The 26974-nt window shown below is 42.4% G+C and overlaps 1 protein-coding gene and 1 long non-coding RNA gene across 3 annotated transcripts in view; one reads left to right on the forward strand and one right to left on the reverse strand.

The window, feature by feature from the left end:
* LOC142139481 (uncharacterized) overlaps positions 1 to 26974 on the reverse strand; it is a 928167-nt gene that overhangs the window by 134296 nt on the left and 766897 nt on the right. The window lies entirely within an intron of this gene.
* The window catches only part of JAM2 (junctional adhesion molecule 2), a 76171-nt gene continuing 68770 nt past the window's right edge, over positions 19574 to 26974 (forward strand). For both annotated transcript variants that reach the window (XM_075197118.1, XM_075197119.1), the window contains exon 1: positions 19574 to 19723. In XM_075197118.1, coding sequence (XP_075053219.1) covers positions 19672 to 19723 — 52 coding nt within the window. In that variant the 5' untranslated portion in view covers positions 19574 to 19671. The remainder of the gene's footprint in view (positions 19724 to 26974) is intronic.

Below are 26974 nucleotides of genomic sequence, written 5' to 3' on the forward strand. Positions count from 1 at the left end.
AACAGAGATGGCAACAGCGATGTAAGTAGCTGGGTCCAACAAATGAATTGAGATGATATCACTCTACTTTGTATTTGTGAGGAGATGATTTATGTAGAAGTTAGCGCATGCCAGGACAATCGTTTAAGTACTTTTCACCGATGAGATGCTTGTAAGGTCGGAAGAAAATAGCAAACCTTTAGCTAGGTTGCACTATGGAATCTGAAATGTTCTACGCTAGATCGGGTCATCTCTAGCTTAACTGGCTTTACAGAGAATTGCCATCTTACAGGACAAATCACAAAGCAATTTCCAGTCTTTTAGATGGGGAACTCTAACAGTAAGAGACCCTAGGAACTTTCTTATGTTAATCCAAGTATGAACTCCCATGCCAACTGGGACAATGGAATTTTAGTGCATTTTATAACAGAACAACCAGCTGCTGTGCACTTGTTCTATAACAATTTTTCATAATCCCTGTTTTGTTTTATTATCCCAAACCATATCTGGAGCTGCTCATTCCTGCTCTCCAGAAGATGTCATTGCCAGAAATGTAAACATTTTACGGCTCAATCCATACTGCGCTAACATGGCTGAGACAAGTAAACTATGCCATTTTCATGATAAATTACGCTGGGTTTTTTTCCCCCTGGGTCTGAGTTTGCAGGAGATATACAATGTCAAACTCTGGACATCATTTGATGTGTTATAGGAAACTGCACAAGGCTTCAAAAGGTTTTCTGCAAAAATAAATAGCAACTGTGCATTGGTTACAGGATTTGCCTTCATAAGTTAAAGGCATGCTCGCATCATTTATACTTAACATACATTAGAGTATGTGACTTGGAAAATAGGTTTGAAAATAAAGGTATCACGTTAGTGTTGGTTTCTTTTTAGCTGAACGTATAAGATATCCGTGTTTCAAGTTTGAAAATTGCACCACATACAGTGTATGCCCATGTACACGTCAACTCACCAGGTCACAAATCCAAAAAGATTTGTATAATATGGTAGGGTGAAAAGAAATAACATTGATGCGCATGATACAATGGAAAAGTATACTCTTAGGGGTCTATTTGTCATTGGGGCCAGTGGGATGAATGTAACTATCATTATGTATCGCTGCAAATTGGTGTGATATATAATGGGCAGCACAGTGGCGTAGTGGTTAGCACTTCTGCCTCACAGCACTGGGGTCATGAGTTTGATTCCTGACCATGGCCTTATCTGTGTGGTGTTTGTAGGTTCTCCCTGGGTTTCCTCCAGGTGCTCCGGTTTCCTCCCACACTCCAAAAACATACTGGTAGGTTAATTGGCTGCAATCAAAATTGACCCTAGTCTCTCCCTCTCTCTCTGTCTGTGAATGTGTGTCTATATTAGGGAATTTAGACTGTAAGCTCCAATGGGGCAGGGACTGACATGAATGAGTTCTCTGTACAGCGCTGCGGAATTAGTGGCGCTATATAAATAAATGATGATGATGTTGATGATGATAATGGAGTACTGCCACTACTTACCATTTCAGGGCTGCTTTGGGAGCCCAGCGAAGACCCCCTCCTCCTCAATGATTTTTTTTCCTAGCACTGCTGGTGGAAGGAGGAAGTACTATGCACATACACAGCTAAAGTCAGTGCATAAACATATCACATTTCACATTGAATGATGAGTGATCCAGTGAAGCCAGGCGGGCTTCAGCTAGATCCAGTGTCGGACTGGGGCATGAAGGGCCCACCAGGGGAATGTAACGGTAGGGGCCCAAAAAAAGGTGTGTGTGTGACACAGTGCACTGCTGAGGGGGCGTGGCCAGACACCTGAAAAATCACATATTATACTTTTATGCATAATAATTTGCCCAGGTATCATCATGTTGCATCTTGCCACTTCTGAGTTCTCTATCCTCTGAGAGTGTGTATGTTATCCTATTCTAAGAATCTATTTGTGTGGCCAGTAAATACAGTATTGAGCTCTTGATAAAGTACATCTTAGTGGTTATATATGTGGCCAGCCCTTCGTACCTAAAGACATGTCTCTTTTCCTCCCACACTCTAAAAACATAATAGTAGGTTAATTGGCTGCTATCAAAATTGACCCGTGTGTGTGTGTGTATGTGTGTGTTTTAAGGAGTTTAGACTGCAAGCTCCAATGGGGCAGGGACTAATGTGAGTGAGTTCTCTGTACAGCTCTGTGGACCACTGGTCTAATATGTTTAAAGATAGTGTTGCACGTATACATATATTGCCCCTCTTGTATCTTCCACATTGCCCCCTTACATCTCTCACATTGTTGTTCCCCCTCCATAGCTTGGGGTGAGTCAGCGTTGCCTCCTAGTGGCAGCGCTTAGCCTTCTACAGGCGCTAGACCACCCTCTATCCCTATGCTGTGCTCTCCTACCTGTTTTTGCATCTGCTGCTGGTTTCTTCGAATCAGCTGCTGCTTGGCCAGATCCAGAAGTGTTGGTGTCCTGTTTGGAAAAGAGATAGCTATTATTCAACTCCTAGAAAGTAGAGCAATAATAATCAACATTTATTTATATAGTGCCAGCAAATTCCGTAGCACTTTACAATTGGGAACAAACACAGTAATAAAACGATACAGGGTAATACAGACAGAGGTAAGAAGGCTCTGCCCGCTATGACTATACACTAGACCAACCTAACCCCGACCAGCTCAACATTAAATTAATAGCACTCACGTTTAATAATTAAGCGCCTTTCACCCCAAAATTAAATAGTGTTTACATTTATGAATGTAAACACCTCCTTCCTACAAACCAGTCCCAACATTAAAATCATTCACTTCTAATATGTGCATATACTGCCCCCCCCCCCAAGCCCCAACATTAAATTAATAGGATTCCCATTTAATATGTAGACCTCCTACACACACACCAGCCCTGAAATTATTAGCATAAATAAAAAGACCTACTTCTCCCAAACAGTCTCATATTTTTTACAGACTGGGCACAATGAAAATATCAACCCCCCTATTTTTTTTTTTATATCTTGGGCGCCAGAACAGTTTCATCAACCTCATACTCTATATTTTTTTTATAGATTTGCCTACAGTATATCAAGTTTAAAAAAAAAATAATTATAAACTGGGAGCCAGAATAGTCATCTAACCATCCCCTATAGATTTTATAGATTTGGTAGCTGGATTTTTAAGACAACCTCACCCTCCTTGATGGGATTTTGATGAATTTATGCATTTTTATGCTCTAAAGAGAAAACTACATATATGAAAACTATAGTTTACTTACAGTCTCTGCTTTTTCTTCTTCTTTCTCTTCTCTGCTGACACTGCCTGAGCTGAAAAATCAGTCGCACCGCTGTCTCTGCAGCGCTGTCAGGTGACTCCCAGAGAGAGTGGATCCGATAACCTCCCCCTTGAACAGGAACAGGAATCACGGGGTCTGTAGGAGCTGCATGTGATCTGAGCTCCGATTGGAAGGAGCTCATCACATGATGTTAGTGAGTGCTGGGGCTGTGCTGACTGTGCATGCACCGCCCCAGCTGTATCGTCGGCAGTGATAGTCATTGGCTTGGGGGACCTGGGTAGCAGTCCCTCTCTACTACATTAAGGAGCAGAGCATTTAGGTGTTGGGGCCCACCGGTCATTTTTCCGGTACTCCGGTGGGCCAGTCCGACACTGGCTAGATCCCATGTTCAACGCAAATAATGCCATCCTGCTTTTCGCAGCTTGATAAATTGCCTAATACAACTGACCCCATAAAGGTCTATGGGACCACGGTAAGCACCGGTAAATTATGGTTAAGTAGGGTGAGATTTCTGATTTCTCTGCCTTAACCCTTTCTTAAATAAGTACCTATGATGAAAGAGCTTTTTGCCCGCATTTACACAGGCGTTTCATCTTTTCACTGTTTGCTAAATAGACCCCTTAACATGTTATTATTAGGGATGAGCGCGCTCGGATTTCTGAAATCCGAGCCCACCCGAACGTTGCGGATCCGAGTCGGATCCGAGACAGATCCGGGTATTGGCGCCAAATTCAAAAGTGAAACTGAGGCTCTGACTCATAATCCCGTTGTCGGATCTCGCGATACTCGGATCCTATAAATTCCCCGCTAGTCGCCGCCATCTTCACTCGGGCATTGATCAGGGTAGAGGGAGGGTGTGTTAGGTGGTCCTCTGTGCTGTTTAGTTCTGTGCTGTTTAGTTCTGTGCTGTTGAGTTCTGTGCTGTTTAGTGCTGTGCTGTGCTGTGCTGTTTAGTGCTGTGCTGTGCTGTGCTGTGCTGTGCTGTGTTCTGCAGTATCAGTCCAGTGGTGCTGTGTGCTGTGCTCTGTCCTTCTGAGGTCAGTGGTGCTGCTGGGTCCTGTGCTGTGTCCTGTTCAGTCCAGTGGTGCTGTGTCCTGTGCTCTGTGCTTCTAAGGGCATAGTTATTTCCCCAATATTCCCCTGTGTTTAAAAAAATAAAAAAAAGTTTTTTTTATAAAATACCAAAAACTACTTTAATATTTTTTAATTACCACAAAATTTTCACAACCAATCCTGCAGTATAAGCCCATTGGTACTGCAATATTACCAAGTTCACACATTCAGCAGTAAAAGTCCAGTGGTACTGCAATATTACAAAGTTTACACATTCTGCAGTATCAGTCCAGTGGTGCTGTGTCCTGTGCTCTGTCCTGCTGAGTTCCGTAGTGCTGCTGGGTCCTGTGCCGTGTCCTGTTCAGTCCAGTGGTGCTGTGTCCTGTGCTCTGTGCTTCTAAGGGCATAGTTATTTCCCCATTATTCCCAAGTTTGTAAAAAATAAAAAAAAAGTAAAAAAAAATAAAAAATTAAAAAAAAAAAAAAATATATAATAATTATAACCAAATTTGCAAAACCAATCCAGCATTATAAGTCCATTGGTACTGCAATATTACCAAGTTCACACATTCAGCAGTAAAAGTCCAGTGGTACTGCAATATTACAAAGTTTACACATTCTGCAGTATCAGTCCAGTGGTGCTGTGTCCTGTGCTCTGTCCTGCTGAGTTCCGTAGTGCTGCTGGGTCCTGTGCCGTGTCCTGTTCAGTCCAGTGGTGCTGTGTCCTGTGCTCTGTGCTTCTAAGGGCATAGTTATTTCCCCATTATTCCCAAGTTTGTAAAAAATAAAAAAAAAGTAAAAAAAAAAAAAAAATTAAAAAAAAAAAAAAATATATAATAATTATAACCAAATTTGCAAAACCAATCCAGCATTATAAGTCCGTTGGTACTGCAATATTACCAAGTTCACACATTCTGCAGTATCTTGTGCTACATATAATGGAGACCAAAAATTTGGAGGATAAAGTAGGGAAAGATCAAGACCCACTTCCTCCTAATGCTGAAGCTGCTGCCACTAGTCATGACATAGACGATGAAATGCCATCAACGTCGTCTTCCAAGCCCGATGCCCAATCTCGTAGTACCGGGCATGTAAAATCCAAAAAGCCCAAGTTAAGAAAAAGTAGCAAAAAGAGAAACTTAAAATCATCTGAGGAGAAACGTAAAGTTGCCAATATGCCATTTACGACACGGAGTGGCAAGGAACGGCTTAGGCCCTGGCCCGTGTTCATGACTAGTGGTTCAGCTTCACCCACGGATCTTAGCCCTCCTCCTCCTCCCCCCCCCCTACAAAAAATTGAAGAGAGTTATGCTGTCAGCAACAAAACAGCAAACAACTCTGCCTTCTAAAGAGAAATTATCACAAATCCCCAAGGCGAGTCCAAGGGTGTTGGTGGTTGTCAAGCCTGACCTTCCCATCACTGTACGGGAAGAGGTGGCTCGGGAGGAGGCTATTGATGATGTAGCTGGCGCTGTGGAGGAACTTGATGATGAGGATGGTGATGTGGTTATTGTAAATGAGGCACCAGGGGGGGAAACAGCTGATGTCCATGGGATGAAAAAGCCCATCGTCATGCCTGGTCAGAAGACCAAAAAATGCACCTCTTCGGTCTGGAGTTATTTTTATCCAAATCCAGACAACCAATGTATGGCAATATGTAGCTTATGTAAAGCTCAAATAAGCAGGGGTAAGGATCTTGCCCACCTAGGAACATCCTCCCTTATACGTCACCTGAATAACCTTCATAGTTCAGTGGTTAGTTCAGGAACTGGGGCTAGGACCCTCATCGGTACAGGGACACCTAAATCCCGTGGTCCAGTTGGATACACACCAGCAACACCCTCCTCGTCAACTTCCTCCACAATCTCCATCAGATTCAGTCCTGCAGCCCAAGTCACCAGCCAGACTGAGTCCTCCTCAATACGGGATTCATCCGAGGAATCCTGCAGCGGTACGCCTACTACTGCCACTGCTGCTGTTGCTGCTGTTAGTCGGTCATCTTCCCAGAGGGGAAGTCGTAAGACCGCTAAGTCTTTCACCAAACAATTGACCGTCCAACAGTGGTTTGCCATGACCACCAAATACGATAGTAGTCACCCTATTGCAAAGCGTATAACTGCGGCTGTAACTGCAATGTTGGTGTTAGACGTGCGCCCGGTGTCCGCCATCAGTGGAGTGGGATTTAGAGGGTTGATGGAGGTATTGTGTCCCCGGTACCAAATCCCCTCGAGATTCCACTTCACTAGGCAGGCGATACCAAAAATGTACAGAGAAGTACGATCAAGTGTCCTCAGTGCTCTTAAAAATGCGGTTGTACCCACTGTCCACTTAACCACGGACATGTGGACAAGTGGTTCTGGGCAAACGAAGGACTATATGACTGTGACAGCCCACTGGGTAGATGCATCCCCTTCCGCAGCAACAGCAACAGCTGCATCAGTAGCAGCATCTACAAAATGGCTGCTCATGCAAAGGCAGGCAACATTGTGCATTACAGGCTTTAATAAGAGGCACAACGCTGCCAACATATTAGAGAAAATGAGGGAAATTATCTCCCAGTGGCTTACCCCACTTAGACTCTCATGGGGATTTGTGGTGTCAGACAATGCCAGTAACATTGTGCGGGCATTAAATATGGGCAATTTCCAGCACGTACCATGTTTTGCCCACACCATTAATTTGGTGGTGCAGCATTACCTCAAGAGTGACAGGGGTGTGCAGGAGATGCTTGCGGTGGCCCGCAAAATTGCTGGACACTTTCGGCATTCAGCCAGTGCCTACCGCAGACTAGAGGCACATCAAAAAAGCTTGAACCTGCCCTGCCATCACCTCAAACAAGAGGTTGTGACGCGCTGGAACTCCACCCTCTATATGCTGCAGAGGATGGAGGAGCAGCAAAAGGCCATTCAGGCCTACACAGCCACCTACGACATAGGCAAAGGAGTGGGGATGCGCCTGAGTCAAGCGCAGTGGAGACTGATTTCCGTGTTGTGCAAGGTTCTGCAGCCATTTGAACTTGCCACACGAGAAGTCAGTTCCGACACTGCCAGCTTGAGTCAGGTCATTCCCCTGATCAGGCTGTTGCAGAAGCAGCTGGAGAAAGTGAGGGAGGAGCTGGTAAGCCATTGCGATTACAGCAAGCATGTAGCTCTTGTGGATGTAGCCCTTCGTACGCTTTGCCAGGATCCGAGGGTGGTCACTCTTTTAAAGTCAGAGGAATACATTCTGGCCACCGTGCTCGATCCTCGGTTTAAAGCGTATGTTGTGTCTCTGTTTCCGGCGGACACAAATCTACAGCGGTGCAAAGACCTGCTGGTCAGGAGATTGTCCTCTGAAGAGGACCGTGACATGCCAACAGCTCCACCCTCATTTTCTTCCACATCTATGGCTGCGAGGAAAAAGCTCAGTTTTCCCAAAAGAGGCACTGGCGGGGATGCTGATAACATCTGGTCCGGACTGAAGGACCTGCCAACCATTGCAGACATGTCTACTCTCGCTGCATTGGATGCTGTCACAATAGAAAAAATTGTGGATGATTACTTTGCTGACACCATCCAAGTAGACATGTCAGACAGTCCATATTGTTACTGGCAGGAAAAAAAGGCAGTTTGGAAGCCCCTGTACAAACTGGCTCTATTTTACCTGAGTTGTCCCCCCTCCAGTGTGTACTCGGAAAGAGTTTTTAGTGCAGCGGGGAACCTGGTCAGTGAGCGGCGAAGGAGGTTGCTTCCTCACAACGTTGAAAAAATGATGTTTATAAAAATGAATAATCAATTCCTCAATGAAGTACAGCACTGCCCTCCAGATACTACAGAGGGACCTGTGGTTGTGGAGTCCAGCGGGGACGAATTGATAATGTGTGATGAGGAGGAAGTACACACTGTAGGGGGAGAGGAATCAGAGGTTGAGGATGAGGACGACATCTTGCCTCAGTAGAGCCTGTTTAGTCTGTACAGGGAGAGATGAATAGCTTTTTTGGTGTGGGGGCCCAAACAAACCAATCATTTCAGTCAAAGTTGTTTGGTAGGCCCTGTCGCTGAAATGATTGGTTTGTTAAAGTGTGCATGTCCTATTTCAACAACAGACCTCTCAACTGCAGCTCATCCCTCCTCTGCGGGGATAATGTCTCCTGTGCTCTGACACGTCACTCTGTGTACTCTCAGCCTCAGGATCTGACACTACAGCTACCATGCCTCTTGTAGCAGCCCTCACTCCAGGGCCTCTTCCATGTGCAGTGTCCCCCTCTCTCTTGGGTTCACTATAGTGGCATGGAGTTCTCCCCCTCATCCAGGGCACACATTCCTTGCCCTGGCTCAGTCACCACGCTCAGACTTCCAGGCAATGCTGGGGGAGCCTGGGAGCTTCCACCCCAGGTCCCCAGCTACAACTCTCCTCTCCTGTGTCTTCTCTCTCTTTCTGACACTTGAAAGATCGTGCCTTTAAATGAAAAAGTCAGTCTTCATTGCACGACTATGTGCAAGTGCAACAGGGACATTTTTTTGGGTTTACAAAGTCAAACAATAACACTACGACCCTGTCTGTCTGGGGTCTGTCAATGACGAATTGTCTGGAGCATGTTTTGAGGAGGTATTGTGGCCCCGGTATCAAATTGGGTACCGGGGCCACCCCACTATGCAGTCCAGATACTTGTTTGGTGGAATTCCGACACGTGGAGGGTTTTTTAATTATATTGTGGCCTCGGTACCAAATTGTGTACCGGGGCCACCACACTACGCAGTCAAGATACTTGTTTGGTGGAATTCAGACCAGTTGAGGGTTTTATTATTATATTGTGTGGACCACTCTATCTATACCACACTACAACTCTATACCACTCTATTTCCTACTTTAATTCTATTTAATTCTATTTCCTACTTTAATTCTATTACTAATTAATTACCATAAAGAGGAACAAAAAAAACCAATTTTACCAAAAGTATAATATGACTTAGACTTACAAACACTACACTTGAAAGATCGTGCCTTTAAATGAAAAAGTAAGTCTTCATTGCACGACTATGTGCAACAGGGACAGTTTTTTTCTTTACAAAGTCAACTAATAACACTTGGACCCTGTCTGTCTTTAACATACTTAATGGGATCTCAATGACGAATTGTCTGTAGCATGTTTGGAGGAGGTATTGTGGCCCCGGTATCAAGTTGGGTACCGGGGCCACCCCACTACGCAGTCCAGATACTTGTTTGGTGGAATTCTGACACGTGGAGGGTGTATTTATTTTATTGTGGCCCCGGTATCAAGTTGGGTACCGGGGCCACCCCACTACGCAGTCCAGATACTTGTTTGGTGGAATTCTGACACGTGGAGGGTTTTTTAATTATATTGTGGCCTCGGTACCAAATTGTGTACCGGGGCCACCACACTACGCAGTCAAGATAGATAGATGCGTATCATAGATAAAGTACATTCAGTGGTGTGGGGCAAATTGAAAAATATTCAAAATGCACTGACATTATCAAAAACAAGAGGTTGTCACACGCTAAAACTCCAACATGTATATGATGGAGAGGATGGAGGAGCAGCCGTATGTGTAGTGTAATGCAGACCTGTTGAAGGTTTTTTATATATTTTATTGTGGTGCCCAGTGCCCACTCCTCTACGCAGTCCAGGTACATTTATTGGTGCGATTCATAAAAGTTCAGGGTTTTTAAGATATTGTGGTGACCCACTCCTCTACGCAGTCCAGGTACATTTATTGGTGCGATTCATAAAAGTTCAGGGTTTTTAATATATTGTGGTGACCCACTCCTCTACGCAGTCCAGGTACATTTATTGGTGCGATTCATAAAAGTTCAGGGTTTTTAATATATTGTGGTGACCCACTCCTCTACGCAGTCCAGGTACATTTATTGGTGCGATTCATAAAAGTTCAGGGTTTTTAAGATATTGTGGTGACCCACTCCTCTACGCAGTCCAGGTACATTTATTGGTGCGATTCATAAAAGTTCAGGGTTTTTAATATATTGTGGTGACCCACTCCTCTACGCAGTCCAGGTACATTTATTGGTGCGAATCAAACAAGTTGATGGTTTTCTTATTATATATATTGTGGTGACCCACTCCTCTACGCAGTCCAGGTACAATTATTGGTGCGATTCATAAAAGTTCAGGGTTTTTAATATATTGTGGTGACCCACTCCTCTACGCAGTCCAGGTACATTTATTGGTGCGATTCATAAAAGTTCAGGGTTTTTAATATATTGTGGTGACCCACTCCTCTACGCAGTCCAGGTACATTTATTGGTGCGATTCATAAAAGTTCAGGGTTTTTAATATATTGTGGTGACCCACTCCTCTACGCAGTCCAGGTACATTTATTGGTGCGATTCATAAAAGTTCAGGGTTTTTAATATATTGTGGTGACCCACTCCTCTACGCAGTCCAGGTACAATTATTGGTGCGATTCATAAAAGTTCAGGGTTTTTAATATATTGTGGTGACCCACTCCTCTACGCAGTCCAGGTACATTTATTGGTGCGATTCATAAAAGTTCAGGGTTTTTAATATATTGTGGTGACCCACTCCTCTACGCAGTCCAGGTACATTTATTGGTGCGATTCATAAAAGTTCAGGGTTTTTAATATATTGTGGTGACCCACTCCTCTACGCAGTCCAGGTACATTTATTGGTGCGATTCATAAAAGTTCAGGGTTTTTAATATATTGTGGTGACCCACTCCTCTACGCAGTCCAGGTACAATTATTGGTGCGAATCATAAAAGTTCAGGGTTTTTAAGATATATTGTGGTGACCCACTCCTCTACGCAGTCCAGAAAGATACCTTTTTGCAACGTTTTGGACTAATAACTATATTGTGAGGTGTTCAGAATACACTGTAAATTAGTGGAAATGCTTGTTATTGAATGTTATTGAGGTTAATAATAGCCTAGGAGTGAAAATAAGCCCAAAAACTTGATTTTTAAACTTTTTATGTTTTTTTCAAAAAAAATCCGAATCCAATACCTTAAATCCGAACCGAGACCTTTCGTCAAGTGTTTTGCGAGACAAATCCGAACCTCAAAAATAACGAAAATCCGGATCCAAAACACAAAACACGAGACCTCAAAAGTCGCCGGTGCACATCCCTAGTTATTATGGTAAAATTAAATACTTTTATGGCAGTGCATGAAAACCATAAACATTTAACATGCTTGATATATCAATAAAGTATATACTGTGAACATCAGACTGTCCATTATATACAGCTGAATGTCCAGGATATATTGTACATGCCCAGCACTCACAATGCTAGACTACAGCCCTATGCCTTTGTTATATAGCTTCATCATGCCATTATATAACCAAATAACCTTTCTGCTATCACGTATAGCTTTATAATGTCACCGTTCCACCCTATAATGGGCTCAAGAGTACTCATCAGCGACCATGATGCTTCTCTTTTCGCTCTCCCTCTGTCAGCTGATGCAGGAAGTAGTGCCGCCATTGGTTACAGCTCAGTGTTCTTGTAGCAGTCAATGCCTGTATTGTTATAAGAGGGGACTTGATAAATAGACCCCGTAGAGAGAAGTGTATAGAGGCAATGGAACTAACTGAGCCAAAAGTGAATAGTTACTACGCTGTCACAGACCACATCCTGTAAACATTTCTACTCCATTCAGAGGATATAATTTAATATTAAGAGAAAATGTGTATGAGCTTTTAGTTGTCAAACATGTGGATACAACAGTCAGAGGCACCTTGGGCCTGATTCAGAGTAAGACGTAGCCCATTTGCGCAGTGTATCTTTACATCATAGTTGCCAACCTTTAAAGGCTGGCCTTCGGGAGTTTCGGAGTAGAGGTGGGTGTGAGGGGGCGTGGCTCCGCAAATCGCTTCATTTTGGCCCCGCCTGTGATGCAATAACGCGTCATTTTAACACGGGGGGCGGGCCAAAATGATGCGATTCCAAGAGAATCGCATCATGGAGGCTTCAAATCTGCCCACAGATGCAGGGAAATTGCCAGCCCTCCCGGGAATGCGGAAGACCTACGTGGAATTCGGGAGTCTCCCGGGTATTCTGGGAGAGTTGGCAAGTATGCTTTACATGTTTTTACACTGCAACTCAGACCTGCAACTTTTTGGCAGTTACGACTCCTTATGCCTTGAAATGCAGGAAGGCGTAGGGAAGGGGTGTTCTAACGTAGGCGGTGTACAGTAAGGGCGTGTCCAAGCAGGATTCAGACTGGGATGTAGTAGCAGATACGGCTGAAAAATAAGTTTTATTTACGGGTGGTATGAGGCAGGGGTAAGTAGCGGATGATGATGATGATGATGATGATGATGAACACCCAAACTAGAGAACTGTTTGTAATTAGAGGTTTGCTAATGATTCGCTGATACTTATTGAGGTTTTATTAGTCAGACTAGGAATGTTGTCTCAAAGATTATTACTTTTTTTTGTACACATGTAAGGAAGTTGTTCCTGCTGTGTTAGGGTTGTTCAAGTTTAAATGATGCTTCATAGCAATTGCATCCATAACATATAAAATAAAAGTTTATCGTACATGTTAGCAAGTTAGACGTAAGTGTCTGAGGGGGTTTTGCCAAGTGGACGCATCTGCTACTTATTGAGAACTGGACACATCTTTAACTCTGAATACAACATACATTAGTAGTATACACTTTGGTGCAACATTTTCAATCTGAAGTTACGCTTACTCTTGCATTCCACTCTGAATCAAGTCCTTTGTTGTAAAGCAGGTGCATATATAAACAAAACATGGTACACGTACATAGTATATATACACTACAACGTTCAACATGATCCAGTCAGAGCACATACTCATAATACAGTGCGTTTGTAGTTTATATATTCATCTTTAATAAAACTCAGCTGACATAGCATACAGATTCTGAGCATTACACTCAGCTCAACAAAAGCCACAAAAAGCCAGAGCATTTGAACTGTGCAGTATGAAAAACTCCATCTACAAATCCTCGAGTACCTACTTTTCCGACTGTCCCAATTTCAGATGGACAGTCCCGATTTGCAAACGTCAAATGGGGTGGGGCTTACATGGAAGTGGGTAGTAGATGCAAAAGTGCCCAGATAAAGGGCAGGGGCTTATTTTGTCCAGATTCAGCATGTATAGATATTAGGAGTTATGTATTAGGCAGAGTTTGCTACACTCCTCTAGTTACACTTATTAACTGCACTAACCCAAGAGAGGACAAGTAATGGAGGAGAAATAGTGGGATAGAGAATAGACAGAAGCAATTCTAATTCACTAAAATGAGATATACTAAACAAACTGTAATGAGCCTGCATCTCTTGGAATCAGTGGCGGATCCAGGGGGGGCGATCGGGGCATTCGCCCCCCCTAGCAGCAAAAAGCTAGGTCCCAGCCGCCGAGTAAAACGGGAGGGGCGGGGCTAAGCGAGAGCGGGGGCGTGGCTAAATGTAAGCCAGCCAATCAGAGTGGTCCCAGCCGGCGACCACAATGGGAGGGGGCGGGGCCAATCATGGGCGGAAGGCGGGGTTAACGCAGGCCAGCCAATCAAAGCAAAGGAGGGGCGTGATTATGCAAAATCGCCCCCCCCCCTAAACATAGTCTAGATCCGCCCCTGCTTGGAATAATACTCAGACATGTTAATGTTTTTTAGCATGAGGTGGGCTTGGCCAAATCTGAACCTGATTTTCCTGCGATTTTAATTTACAGGACACGGTGTTATCATTTTCAGGAGCTAAACTTACAGAGTGTATTTAGGTACAGGTATCCTAATTTTAATATGCAGATCAAGTTTAAGAATCCGTTTGGTATTCAGCAAAACACTTTGTAGAATGATTCAGTATTTGCCTGGATTATAAATGATGAATTTGTTGTATCCCAGAGATTATGCTGTGTACCTCAATCGTTGCTTTCCAAAGCCACTTTGTTTTTATAGAGTGACTATATGTTTCATACACGCCAATGGGGCAGCGACTGATTTTCTATACAGCGCTACATAATTGGTAATGCTATATAAATAAACAATAATAAGGAAAAATGAAGCCCATTTAGTGCTGAAATAAGTTAATCCCCCAGGTTGAGTGATTCTTACCGGCACTCCAACTCTCTCAGGAGTTAATGTTAGCTCACCCAGCCCCTCCCTTTAGAATGTTCACTTCACTTCTCTCATTCTATATATTATCTGCTACTTCCTGCATCTCTCTCTTCCATTTTGGATTCGCCCCTTTTTTGATTTGATATATTTATCATTGTTTTTTTCTCTGTTTAACATTTTAAATATTCAGATGAAGCCACAGTTAGGCGGTACAAAGCCACGGTCAGCAACTAACACATTGGTGTCTGAGGTTTTGAGTCGGGAGCGCTGCCCCCCTTAATTGAGCGGCTGTTGATTTTGCCTATGCTGGGAGATCCAGGACTGGCCTTTGCAGTGGATCCCATCTGAACAAAAGTAGAGGGTGGTGGGTCTATGTTCCCCAGGAGGCACTGAGGGGTGTGTGACTGTGCCCACTTTATTTATTTACAGTATTGGGTGTTTTAGCTGACCGATGCTCTGTTTTTCTTCCCACCAATTTCCGCAGCAATTTAATTAAAGCTGTGACCTCCGTTTTTTTTTTCAAAATCAAACTTGTTGTCTGTCGTTATGCACTATGTAGTTTATGATGTGTGTGCAGAGTTAATGAAATCTTCAAGGTAAAGACATCAACCAATTGGACATATAATAATCTCACCTAACAAATTTGGTTTAGAAACACGATGTGTATTTCTCAATTAATAATCTTCAAGAATGAAAAATAAGACTTAATAAAAATCTTAGAATACTGAGCAGTTTTATATGTTATGCAAACCATACAAATTAAAAGATCCTTTTTTGACAGGTTGGTCTGAAGGGTAAAAGAGAGCACGTGTAATAAAATATAGTGCCTTTTTATTTAACTGCAGACGTTACTTGTAATCCTCTAGCATACAATCATCTCTGGCTTCCTGTAAATGACAGCCAAACTCAGAGATTTATTTTCTATCATCGACTACCATTTACAGGGCAAAAGGTCACTTCCACCAACCACCCTTTATAAAATTATATGACATATAGTAGTACTGACTTCAGTGAGTGATGTTTTATTTTCTCCCGACCAGATGTTTCCATAGTAAATGTAACTATTGACCACTTTTGAAATAGATGGAGAATGTTTCTAAAGATGTTGAATCTTTTTACAACCATATTGCTATCTTGAGGTATATGATACAAAACATGCTGCCGAGTAGTTAGGACAATTTTGTTTGTTGAAATATTTAATTATTTGTTATAAATCCCTTCCTGATGACATATCTTTAGAACAGATATCCAGTACTTCAGAGATTGTAAGCCCCCATTCCTGTCTGGCTAGCAGTTGGATTTTTACACAAAATCTATATTTTAATTTTAATATGGAGCATAGGGACGAACTTTTGAAATGATTTCTGCCTAACAGCGCTGGGGTCATGAGTTCAATTCCCGACCATGGCCTTATCTGTGATGAGTTTGTATGTTCTCCCCGTGTTTGCGTGGGTTTCCTCCGGGTGCTCCGGTTTCCTCCCACACTATAAAAAACATACTGGTAGGTTAATTGGCTCCTATCAAAAAATTTACCCTAGTCTGTCTGTGTCTGTGTGTGTGTGTTAGGGAATTTAGACTGTAAGCTCCAATGGGACAGGGACTGATGTGAATGAGTTCTCTGTACAGCGCTGCGGAATCAGTGGCGCTATATAAATAAATGATGATGATGGTGATGATTGTGGGTGCTCTCGTTACCCTTCTTGCCAATACCCACATGGCTGAAAAAGGGCATGCATAGACATGGTTAATGGCAGCACAAATATTGGGGGTGCCCAAGCACCCACAGAGATGCCTCCTATGGTATGAAGTGTGTGTGTGTTTGGTGGGTTAGTTATATTAAAAAAAATATCTATTTAGCTTCCATAATTCTGTCTTCTGCAGCTTGATAACGCCTCCTCACTGGGGTCCACCGCTCATGGCTGACAGACACCATGTCTACCAAGCAGGCATATATCTTGAATGGAATGTCTGTGCTGCAGGTGAGTTGGATACTTGTAGGGTTACTAAGCAGGCAGGGCATGAACAGCTGACCACAGCCTGGAAGCCTAAGAACATAGGAATGTGGAAGATAAGCAGATTTGTTTCTATTTTTTACACAGCTGCCCCCAGCCCCCCTCTCAAAATACACTACCCCTCTGTCTCCCTCACTTTCTCTCTATGTCTACCGCAGTGGCTGTAGGAGAGGGACAGGCGCGGGCTGCCAGATTTCAGCCCGGGGGGGCGCACAGGCGGCCGCATCACATGACTCGCGATGCGGCCGCCTGTGCGCTGATGCGGCCGCATCGCGTGTCATGTGATGCGGCCGCCGTTAATAATCAGGCAATAGTGCATCTGGGGGGCGGCCGGCCCTAACAGCGGTGAGACTGAGCGGCCCAGGGGGGGGGGGGGGGCGATGCCCTCCTGCCCCCCAGCCAAGCCCGCCCCTGATTAAGGATCTTAACTTAAGAAACTTCTTATTTCAGTCTCCTGGACAAAACCATGTTACAATGCAAGGGGTGCAAATTAGTTTTCTGTTTTGCACATAAGTTAAATACTGACTGTTTTTGTTCATGTAGCACACAAATACTTGATAGCTTATTTGTACACTGAAATTTAAAGTTGATATTTGTGTGCTACATGAAAAAACAGTCAGTATTTAACTTATGTGCAAAACAGAATACTGATTTGCACCCCTTGCATTGTAACATGGTTTTGTCCAGGAGACTGAAATAAGAAGTTTATTAAGTTAAGATCCTTAATGAATCAGGCCCCATGTGTATAGTCAGTGGTCGAAGTGGACATTTAGAAGTGACGGTATGAAACAGGTAATGTAAGTGAATAGAATGTGATAGTTGTACAATGAAGGAAGTAGGAGAAGTAGCGTCATCGCATATCACCATATACACCCCCGACTACCACCACGGTATATAACATTATCACCTAACAGCAGCAATTACTTATTTTGTTCTTTCTGGTTTTCAGAACATTCTTGATAATGGTTTTTGGCTAAGAGGATCCATATTTGTACTTTTTTCCTTAAAATGTTCCTTTTTTTTTTTTGCTACGTGGGCGGGGGGGCGTAAGTATAAGTTGCTGTGCCCCATATCAAACTTTTAAAGGGCTCCCTATGTGATTCTTTTATACACTTACAAGGCCACACAAGTACATGCTGTGACACACACTCACATGTATGTATTATTGGTCTGGGGGTACACAACAGGGGCTGCCTAAGAGATTCCCTCCAGAATTAATCACAAGATTGCAGGTTTGATAAAGGTGAGTGGCAGGCAGTACTGGACTCCCTAACACTCTGAAGGGAACACACACACACTTTAATGTAACTCCTTCCCAAATCATGATCTACCCCAGGAAAATGCTATTTAAATTATGTAAGAAGCCCATCAAGGAGCTTTGTCAAAGGCCAGTCCCCTCGTTGGAAAAAATTGTCCAGCTGATAAAAGTTCACTAGGAAGAGCGGTGCCTTTACCAATGACAGTCTTCCTCTATTACAGCAGCACCTGGGAATGACAGCTAGGTGGCAGGCAGGAGCATTGTAGAAACATTACGGACCTCATTTAGAGTCGGACGCAAAGTCCGTTTTAGGCGCATCCAACAAAAAAAACACTACCACGCATGTACAGAAAGCCCCAAATCCACCTACATTATGGACTCAATTAACACTTGCGACTCACTATGAGAGAATGGGGGGAACGCGGAATTGTGAAGGCGTGACCATGTAAATACATCCTAGTCGCAGTGAGGCGCAGACGCAACACACGTCAAAACAGGGCTAAAGCTGTGCGACAGGAATTAGGTGGCGCAAGCGGTTAGCTGGCTGCAGGAACTGCTCATAGCACAATAGGGTATTAAGAGTGGGACGCAACTGGGGTTGTTTGCCACTCGTAATACCCTACCAAGCTGCGGCACACTCCCACTCCTACACTTCTTAAACTGACTTTGCGTCCGACTCTAAATGAGGTCCTATAAGTACTGTGGGATATAGGGTCTATTTATGAAAGGACAAAGGATAAACTCTTAATAAAACATACTTTAAAATAACAATATTAACATTATTTCAATATCTAAAATAAATTCAATAAATGTAATAACATTTATAAATGTAGTAAATATATATATATATATATATACATACATACATACATATACACATTGTGAGGGTGGCGGAATTACATTCAGCTGCCTCTGCATTTTTTTAATGATTGCAGATAATAACTTATTTTTATTTTTTACTGCAATTAGCAGCGATAACAAAATCATACTTATTGCAGTGATGAGGTATCTAATGATATATAGGGCCTACATTTATGCATTTATTTGGTGGGATTGTGAGGCAAGATTGGACAGTGATGTCTGTTTACTGTTGCCCTACCATGCATGATAAATATTTACATTTTTGTATAATATAGAGTACATTCTATTTATTTACCACAATGTGGATGCTTATTGTAATTTATGTGCTTTTATTCCACAACAATCAAATCATTTTTGTTACTTACAAAGTATATATTTTTTCACCTGGCATGGAGTACTATGTATAATTCTTCACTGTAGCGGAGTATTCTAAGACCTGTCCAATAGTCTGTAAGTTCAGCGCCTCACTGCCTAACTTGCTTTCACTAATTTAACATATTATTTTCTCTGACTTACAAGGATTGCGCTTTTCAAGTCAGCAGGTTTACTTTATACATTTTACAGCGCTGTTTACAATATTGGCCCTTTATATTATTAGCAAAAATCCCTCTCCAGAGGGTGTAGCTTCTTATTGCCTACAGTGTGTGAGGCTAATAGAAACCAGTGTAAACTGGGCAGCACAGTGGCCTAGTGGTTAGCAGTTCTGCCTCACAGCACTGGGGTCATGAGTTCGATTCCCAACCATGGCCTTATCAGCACTAACGGTAACAAGGCAAGGAACATCCGTACTAACGGTAATAAGGCAAGGAACATCCGTACTAACGGTAATAGATATTATAGATAGATATTAGAAACTGCAAAGAAAATACACTTGAAGACAAATGTACTTTTCAACAAACAAAAAAAGTGTATTCGTATAAATAATTCTATACAGTGTAATCGTGGAATGTTCAGAGTGATACAAATGGATTCGGTTGATCAGAGATAATAGAGGCTGCAATGAGGAGCGGTACAGCTAGAGGGCGCCACGGAGTCGCATCCATCCCATTTCCTATTCATCCTGCTCAGACCTCCCCGTTACAAGCAGCAGACAGTGTTTGTAGCCTTTACTCTCAGTAGTGCTTGGCCGGATCTGAACTCTGCTCCTATCACTTATTCCTCTAGAGAAGATGTCGTTCCCGGCTTGGGTGTTATTTCTGGGACACTTTGTCACTCTTTGCTGTAAGTTTCTGGGTGTTTCTCTCTTCTATGGCTGGGGGTCCTTTCACTTTCTTTCTTTACTCCTGAGTTGTGAAACAGGTCTGTGCTTTGTGCTCTGCCATTGTGCTGTGTGCCTGGGGGGGCTGCCAGTGGCGGACATGCTGCACAGACCACCTAACAATACATGCATGAGATTTCATTCTGAAGTCTACTCTACTTTCTGCTGAGGCTGATATATAGGAGTATGGTGTCATCATATTCTTCCATCCGACGTATAGTATTATGCTGACTTTTGGAGGAAGTGCCCTTGTAAACTGGATTCATGTCAATAAGATGCATGCCAGTCTGCAGTGCCCAGCAACCATACCAGACGCTGTTTAATAGACGGGAGATAAGGGGTTAAGAATGTGCCAGCCAACTATTACTTAGAGTGCCTGGGGGTAGACTGATGTGTGCATTGATTTATTACTAGGGTGTTAAACGGTGCAAAAACTTGGTTTAATGTCATTGAAGGGTTAAAAGAGTATTCTAATACACTAGGATCTTTATTGATGAGAAGTAGTGATAAATTTTGCTTTTCTCTAATTTACACCTATTTGTCATTAGTTAATGCCTGAAAACTGCATTAAAATTAAGATGAATGGTTTCTCATGGGCTCTTTCCCACCATTGCGTTCTGAAATGTTAACGCTGTGTTTAACGCTTTAGAACGCGGCACAGTCTCTTTACCATGCTGTAATGTGCGCTACCAGCACGATAGACTGTATCGGTAAAAGCGCAGTGCGTGAAAAGTCCATAGAGCTTTAAATCCAGGCTGGGCGCACGTTAGTTATCATGCGTTTTACCCATTTTTCCAGCGCGTATGTGTGAACGAGCCCTAAATGCAAATGTCTAAAGTTCTTGCTAGGGAATCCTGGCCAGCGAAAAGAAATCATTGCAGATTGGCTCATATCTTTATTCTGAACTGCTTCAACGCCACACAGTTCTGTAGCGTTACAGGAAGAGATAGATCATTTAGTATAACTTCCAGAAAACTATTTAATTCCACAGTTCTACCCCCACCTACACTTGTGATAAACCTTAAGCTGACTCACATGGTAAAAAGGCAAGGCCGTATGATATATCCGGTTAGATTACCTTCGCAAAAGAAACACTATAACAAATTGGCAAGATACTCTACTTTTCCTGTAAAACAATTTAAAAATAACTCACATTTTATAAGTCTTTTGTGCATTTTCCAATGCTAACAACAATTATATAGTGAAACTGTGATAAAATATAAATGTTAACATTTTATGCACAAAGTTAGTATGGACACGTTGATAAATAAGATTAGACCATGTCAGTTTATTACATTATGTTCTTGCTTTTGTTGATTGTGGTGGCAAATTGTATAAAGTTTGTAATTGTTGGTCAAATGTCTGGTATTGATTTCAAACTGGTCCATCATACCAGTGAATTTAAAGTATATTGATGTTTAAACATAGGGGTTTTTTTTAGCTTATATTTGTTTAACTTTGAACAAAAAACTACATTATACTTGTGTTTTTGTAGTATTTAATTTTTTTATCTGTTTCTACTTGGTAAAGCCTTTCTCTATAGCTGTCACCAATCATTCTTGTTTGTCTCTTTTCACTGTGCTTTAAAAAATATGTACTTTATTGTCACAAAGAACTTCCTATTGTTATCTATAGGTCAGAAAGTCTAAGGCAGACCCCTGGGGTGAATAGAATAAGATATATCACCAAATGCAATTGCTGTGCAAGGTTTTTGTGAGATATAGTGCAATTCAAAGTCAACTCAACAGAAAAATATATGGAGTTAGCATTTAGTACAAGAAGCTATTACATATTAACCACTGTAGAACACACAAAAAAAAATAGTAACTTCTTTTTGTATCACCCAATGTGAGAGCAGAATAATCACACACACAATAATTACAAACATCATCTGATGATAACATTGTCTGAAGTTTTCTCACTCTCTTATCTGTGATCCTAAATATGCAGTTTGGAAATGTGAAGCCCAGCTTAACACCGTCTGCGGGGATTCCAATCCCTGGAATGAAACGGTCCCAAATAATTACCCGTAAATCACCCTAGACACATTGCAGATGGCATTCCCTCCTCACATCAAGCAAAACACACACTGATGGAAACAACTGCTCTGCGGTTGGAACTGTCCCATTGTCAACTTTTGTCTTTTAATTATGTAAAGAATTTGGAATGCTTAAAGGTTTAACATGTGGTTTTTCCAGCGCAGATACTGTAGATAAATATGCGACAAAATTTTAGAGGAGGCAATGCGGTGTTTAGACCTTGTATGACATGGATTTATTTAGAATTAGCAGAATGTGAGCAGCACAGTGGCTCAGTGGTTAGCACTTCTGCCTCACAGCACTGGTGTCATGAGTTTGATTCCCAACCATGTCCTTATCTTGTGGAGTTTGTAGGTTCTCCCTGTGTTTGTGTGGGTTTCCTCCAGGTGCTCCGGTTTCCTCCCACACCCCAAAAACATACTGGTAGGTTAATTGGCCGCTATCAAAATTGACCCTAGTCTCTCCCTCTCTCTCTCTCTGTCTGTGTGTGAGTGTGTGTCTATATTAGGGAATTTAAACTGTAAGCTCCAATGGGGCAGGGACTGATGTGAGTGAGTACAGCGCTGCGGAATTAGTGGCGCGATATAACTAAATTATGATGATGAATGTGCAGTCTTGTGGCTTTTTCGGATAAAGCTGTGTATGACTATACAGTACTGTATGGCAATGATAAGACATTTATGGTTCCAGGCAAACAGCTTTTCTGCATTCTGTTTCATGGACAGTACGGACCGATACGTGCACAAAGACGCTATTGAAACTCTGATTTCTAAAGAGCAACTTAGCTTGAATGCAGCTCACTCTAGCCTTAAATGGTAATTCCACTTTTACAAAAATATTATACCCATACGCTCTACACTCCCCTGAAAATCACCCTTCTCTGTTGTACCCAAACATAGAGGCATAGTGAAATTGGGTACCCACTCTTCAGTTAGGTAGTTAATTATTAAAAATATGTTTGTAAAAGTTGAACTGTACTTTAAGGTGCCCCGTGCCTCAAATATGTCACTGGCTCCTGGTGAATTTGGTTCTCATGAACGTTTCTGCTCATAAAATAGCTGCAACAAGTATACTTTAATTTAGCTTTGTTTTACTTAAGAGAAATGTATAGGAACAAACTTTATATCCGACTTTTCCTTTCTTATTAAATAGCATTTAACCCACTGATAACTCTTAAACGATGACATTTCTGACCAAAATGCCAGTCCTATATCTTTTATTCATTTATGTTTGAACCCTACAAGGCCTTTACTGAGTACATTTTCCTACCCCTTTTCAAATATCATTTAGTAGGAACATGGTTAAACACTCTGAGGGCTAGATTTACTAAATGGCGGGTTTGAAAAAGTGGAGATGTTGCCTATAGCAACCTATCAGATTCTAGCTATCATTTTGTAGAATGCACTAAATAAATGACAGCTAGAATCTGATTGGTTGCTATAGGCAACATCTCCACTTTCTCAAACCCGCAGTTTAGTAAATATACCCCTTAGGGTATATTTATCAAACATTCTTAAAAGGAAAAGAGGTGTTGCCCACAGCAACCAATCAAATTCTAGCTATCATTTATTTAGTACATTCTACAAAATGTTAGCTATAATCTGATTGGCTGTCATAGGCAACATCTCCAGTTTCCTTTTTAGAATGTTTGATAAATCTACCCCTTAGAATAGTTAGACTTTTCTCGGGCAGAGTAGTCAGTCGCACTGTTTTTATAGTTGCTAGTGGCAAACAGATGTCTGGTTGGGCTGTCAGTTCGCCATACGGCTGAGGGCTAGGAATTAGACTGACACTGCTGTCGGACAGGTGTCTCCCATTGAGTCCTCGATGTGGCACCATTCCCACGTGTGTGCGGATCTCAGAGGCTCTCCAACCTCCAGTGAGAGGGACAATATTTATTCTTCTTAAAGCTTTGCTGTGATATTCTGCGGACCACAAAAATGTCTTGTTAAAATTTGGCTGAACTACATTTGAACTAGGAGGTTGTGTCCTAACTTATTTGCAAGATGTTAGGAGATATTGATGTGTTTGTTTGTTCGTTTTTTAAAGTGTCTTATGTAGACAGTTAAAAGTGATAACAAATTACCTGCTATAGAATAAATGTTTGCTAAGAAGGTATTTTTTGTTGACTGTATAAAGTTAAAGACTGGATGTGGGCTGGATTATTTCAGAAATATTGCAGGGTACAGGGAGTAACTTCTCAATTAATGTCTGAGCAGACATTGCAATTCTGAGATCCTAACAAAAGCCAGGCAGTACAGTTCTTCCTCCAGTATATTGTATTTTATTTCAAGTCAAAGTGAACCTGTAATGATCACACGGTGAAGAACAATTTCCGGGAGCTAAATTGTGATTCTCCCCTTAATACCTGCTGCTGTCTAAACAGGATAGATGCAAATCCCTGTGCATAGTGTACAAAGAATGGGTAGGAAAGACTGCGCGGGTAAAACTTTATAGGCGTCTTAGTGGTTAGCAATTCTGCCTCACAGCACTGGGGTCATGAGTTCAATTCCCGACCATGGCCTTATCTGTGAGGAATTTGTATGTTCTCCCCGTGTTTGCGTGGGTCTCCTCCGGTTGCTCCGGTTTCCTCCCACACTCCAAAAACATACTGGTAGGTTAATTGGCTGCTATTAAATTGCTCTGAGTCTCTCTCGGTTTGTGTGTATGTAAGTTAGGTGATTTAGATTGTAAGCTCCAATGGGGCAGTGACTGATGTGAGTGAGTTCTCTGTACAGCGCTGCGGAATTAGTGGCGCTATATAAATATAGTATATGATGATGAAGAATAAATGCCCTTATAAAAATTATGGTAATGATATTACAAAAAAAATCAGACGTATTGGTGCCAGCACTTCTCGTCCTCAAAGATTTTTAGAGACACTAAGGAAAACTCAATTGTGCGTGAATTCCGTTCCGGACACACTTTGCGCTTATTTTTTTCAGAGAAATCTCAACTGACTTTTCCTCGTAGAGGTCCGTGGAAAAATGAGCAGAGATTTTTACCGTACTAACAGTAACAAGGCAAGGAACATCCGTACTAACAGTAATAAGGCAAGGAACATCCGTACTAACGGTAACAAGGCAAGGAACATCCGTACTAACGGTAACAAGGCAAGGAACATCCGTACTAACAGTAACAAGGCAAGGAACATCCGTACTAACGGAAACAAGGCAAGGAACATCCGTACTAACAGTAACAAGGCAAGGAACATCCGTACTAACGGTAACAAGGCAAGGAACATCCGTACTAACGGTAACAAGGCAAGGAACATCCGTACTAACGGTAACAAGGCAAGGAACATCCGTACTAACGGTAACAAGGCAAGGAACATCCGTACTAACGGTAACAAGGCAAGGAACATCCGTACTAACGGTAACAAGGCAAGGAACATCCGTACTAACGGTAACAAGGCAAGGAACATCCGTACTAACGGTAACAAGGCAAGGAACATCCGTACTAACGGTAACAAGGCAAGGAACATCCGTACTAACGGTAACAAGGCAAGGAACATCCGTACTAACGGTAATAAGTCAAGGAACATCCGTACTAACGGTAACAAGGCAAGGAACATCCGTACTAACGGTAACAAGGCAAGGAACATCCGTACTAACGGTAACAAGACAAGGAACATCCGTACTAACGGTAACAAGGCAAGGAACATCCGTACTAACGGTAATAAGGCAAGGAACATCCGTACTAACGGTAACAAGGCAAGGAACATCCGTACTAACGGTAACAAGGCAAGGAACATCCGTACTAACGGTAACAAGGCAAGGAACATCCGTACTAACGGTAATAAGGCAAGGAACATCCGTACTAATGGTAACAAGACAAGGAACATCCGTACTAACGGTAACAAGGCAAGGAACATCCGTACTAACGGTAACAAGGCAAGGAACATCCGTACTAACAGTAATAAGGCAAGGAACATCCGTACTAACAGTAATAAGGCAAGGAACATCCGTACTAACGGTAACAAGGCAAGGAACATCCGTACTAACAGTAATAAGGCAAGGAACATCCGTACTAACGGTAACAAGGCAAGGAACATCCGTACTAACGGTAACAAGGCAAGGAACATCCGTACTAACGGTAACAAGGCAAGGAACATCCGTACTAACGGTAACAAGGCAAGGAACATCCGTACTAACAGTAACAAGACAAGGAACATCCGTACTAACGGTAACAAGGCAAGGAACATCTGTACTAACAGTAATAAGGCAAGGAACATCCGTACTAACGGTAACAAGGCAAGGAACATCCGTACTAACGGTAACAAGACAAGGAACATCCGTACTAACGGTAACAAGACAAGGAACATCCGTACTAACGGTAACAAGGCAAGGAACATCCGTACTAACGGTAACAAGGCAAGGAACATCCGTACTAACAGTAATAAGGCAAGGAACATCCGTACTAACGGTAACAAGACAAGGAACATCCGTACTAACGGTAACAAGGCAAGGAACATCCGTACTAACGGTAACAAGACAAGGAACATCCGTACTAACAGTAATAAGGCAAGGAACATCCGTACTAACGGTAACAAGGCAAGGAACATCCGTACTAACAGTAACAAGGCAAGGAACATCCGTACTAACGGTAACAAGACAAGGAACATCCGTACTAACGGTAACAAGGCAAGGAACATCCGTACTAACGGTAACAAGGCAAGGAACATCCGTACTAACGGTAACAAGGCAAGGAACATCCGTACTAACGGTAACAAGGCAAGGAACATCCGTACTAACGGTAATAAGGCAAGGAACATCCGTACTAACGGTAACAAGGCAAGGAACATCCGTACTAACAGTAACAAGGCAAGGAACATCCGTACTAACGGTAATAAGGCAAGGAACATCCGTACTAACGGTAACAAGGCAAGGAACAGCCGTACTAACGGTAATAAGGCAAGGAACAGCCGTACTAACGGTAACAAGACAAGGAACATCCGTACTAACGGTAACAAGACAAGGAACATCCGTACTAACGGTAACAAGGCAAGGAACATCCGTACTAACGGTAACAAGGCAAGGAACATCCGTACTAACGGTAACAAGGCAAGGAACATCCGTACTAACAGTAATAAGGCAAGGAACATCCGTACTAACGGTAACAAGGCAAGGAACATCCGTACTAACGGTAACAAGGCAAGGAACATCCGTACTAACA

Source organism: Mixophyes fleayi, chromosome 2, assembly GCF_038048845.1.
Source record: "Mixophyes fleayi isolate aMixFle1 chromosome 2, aMixFle1.hap1, whole genome shotgun sequence".
NCBI lineage: Eukaryota > Metazoa > Chordata > Amphibia > Anura > Limnodynastidae > Mixophyes > Mixophyes fleayi.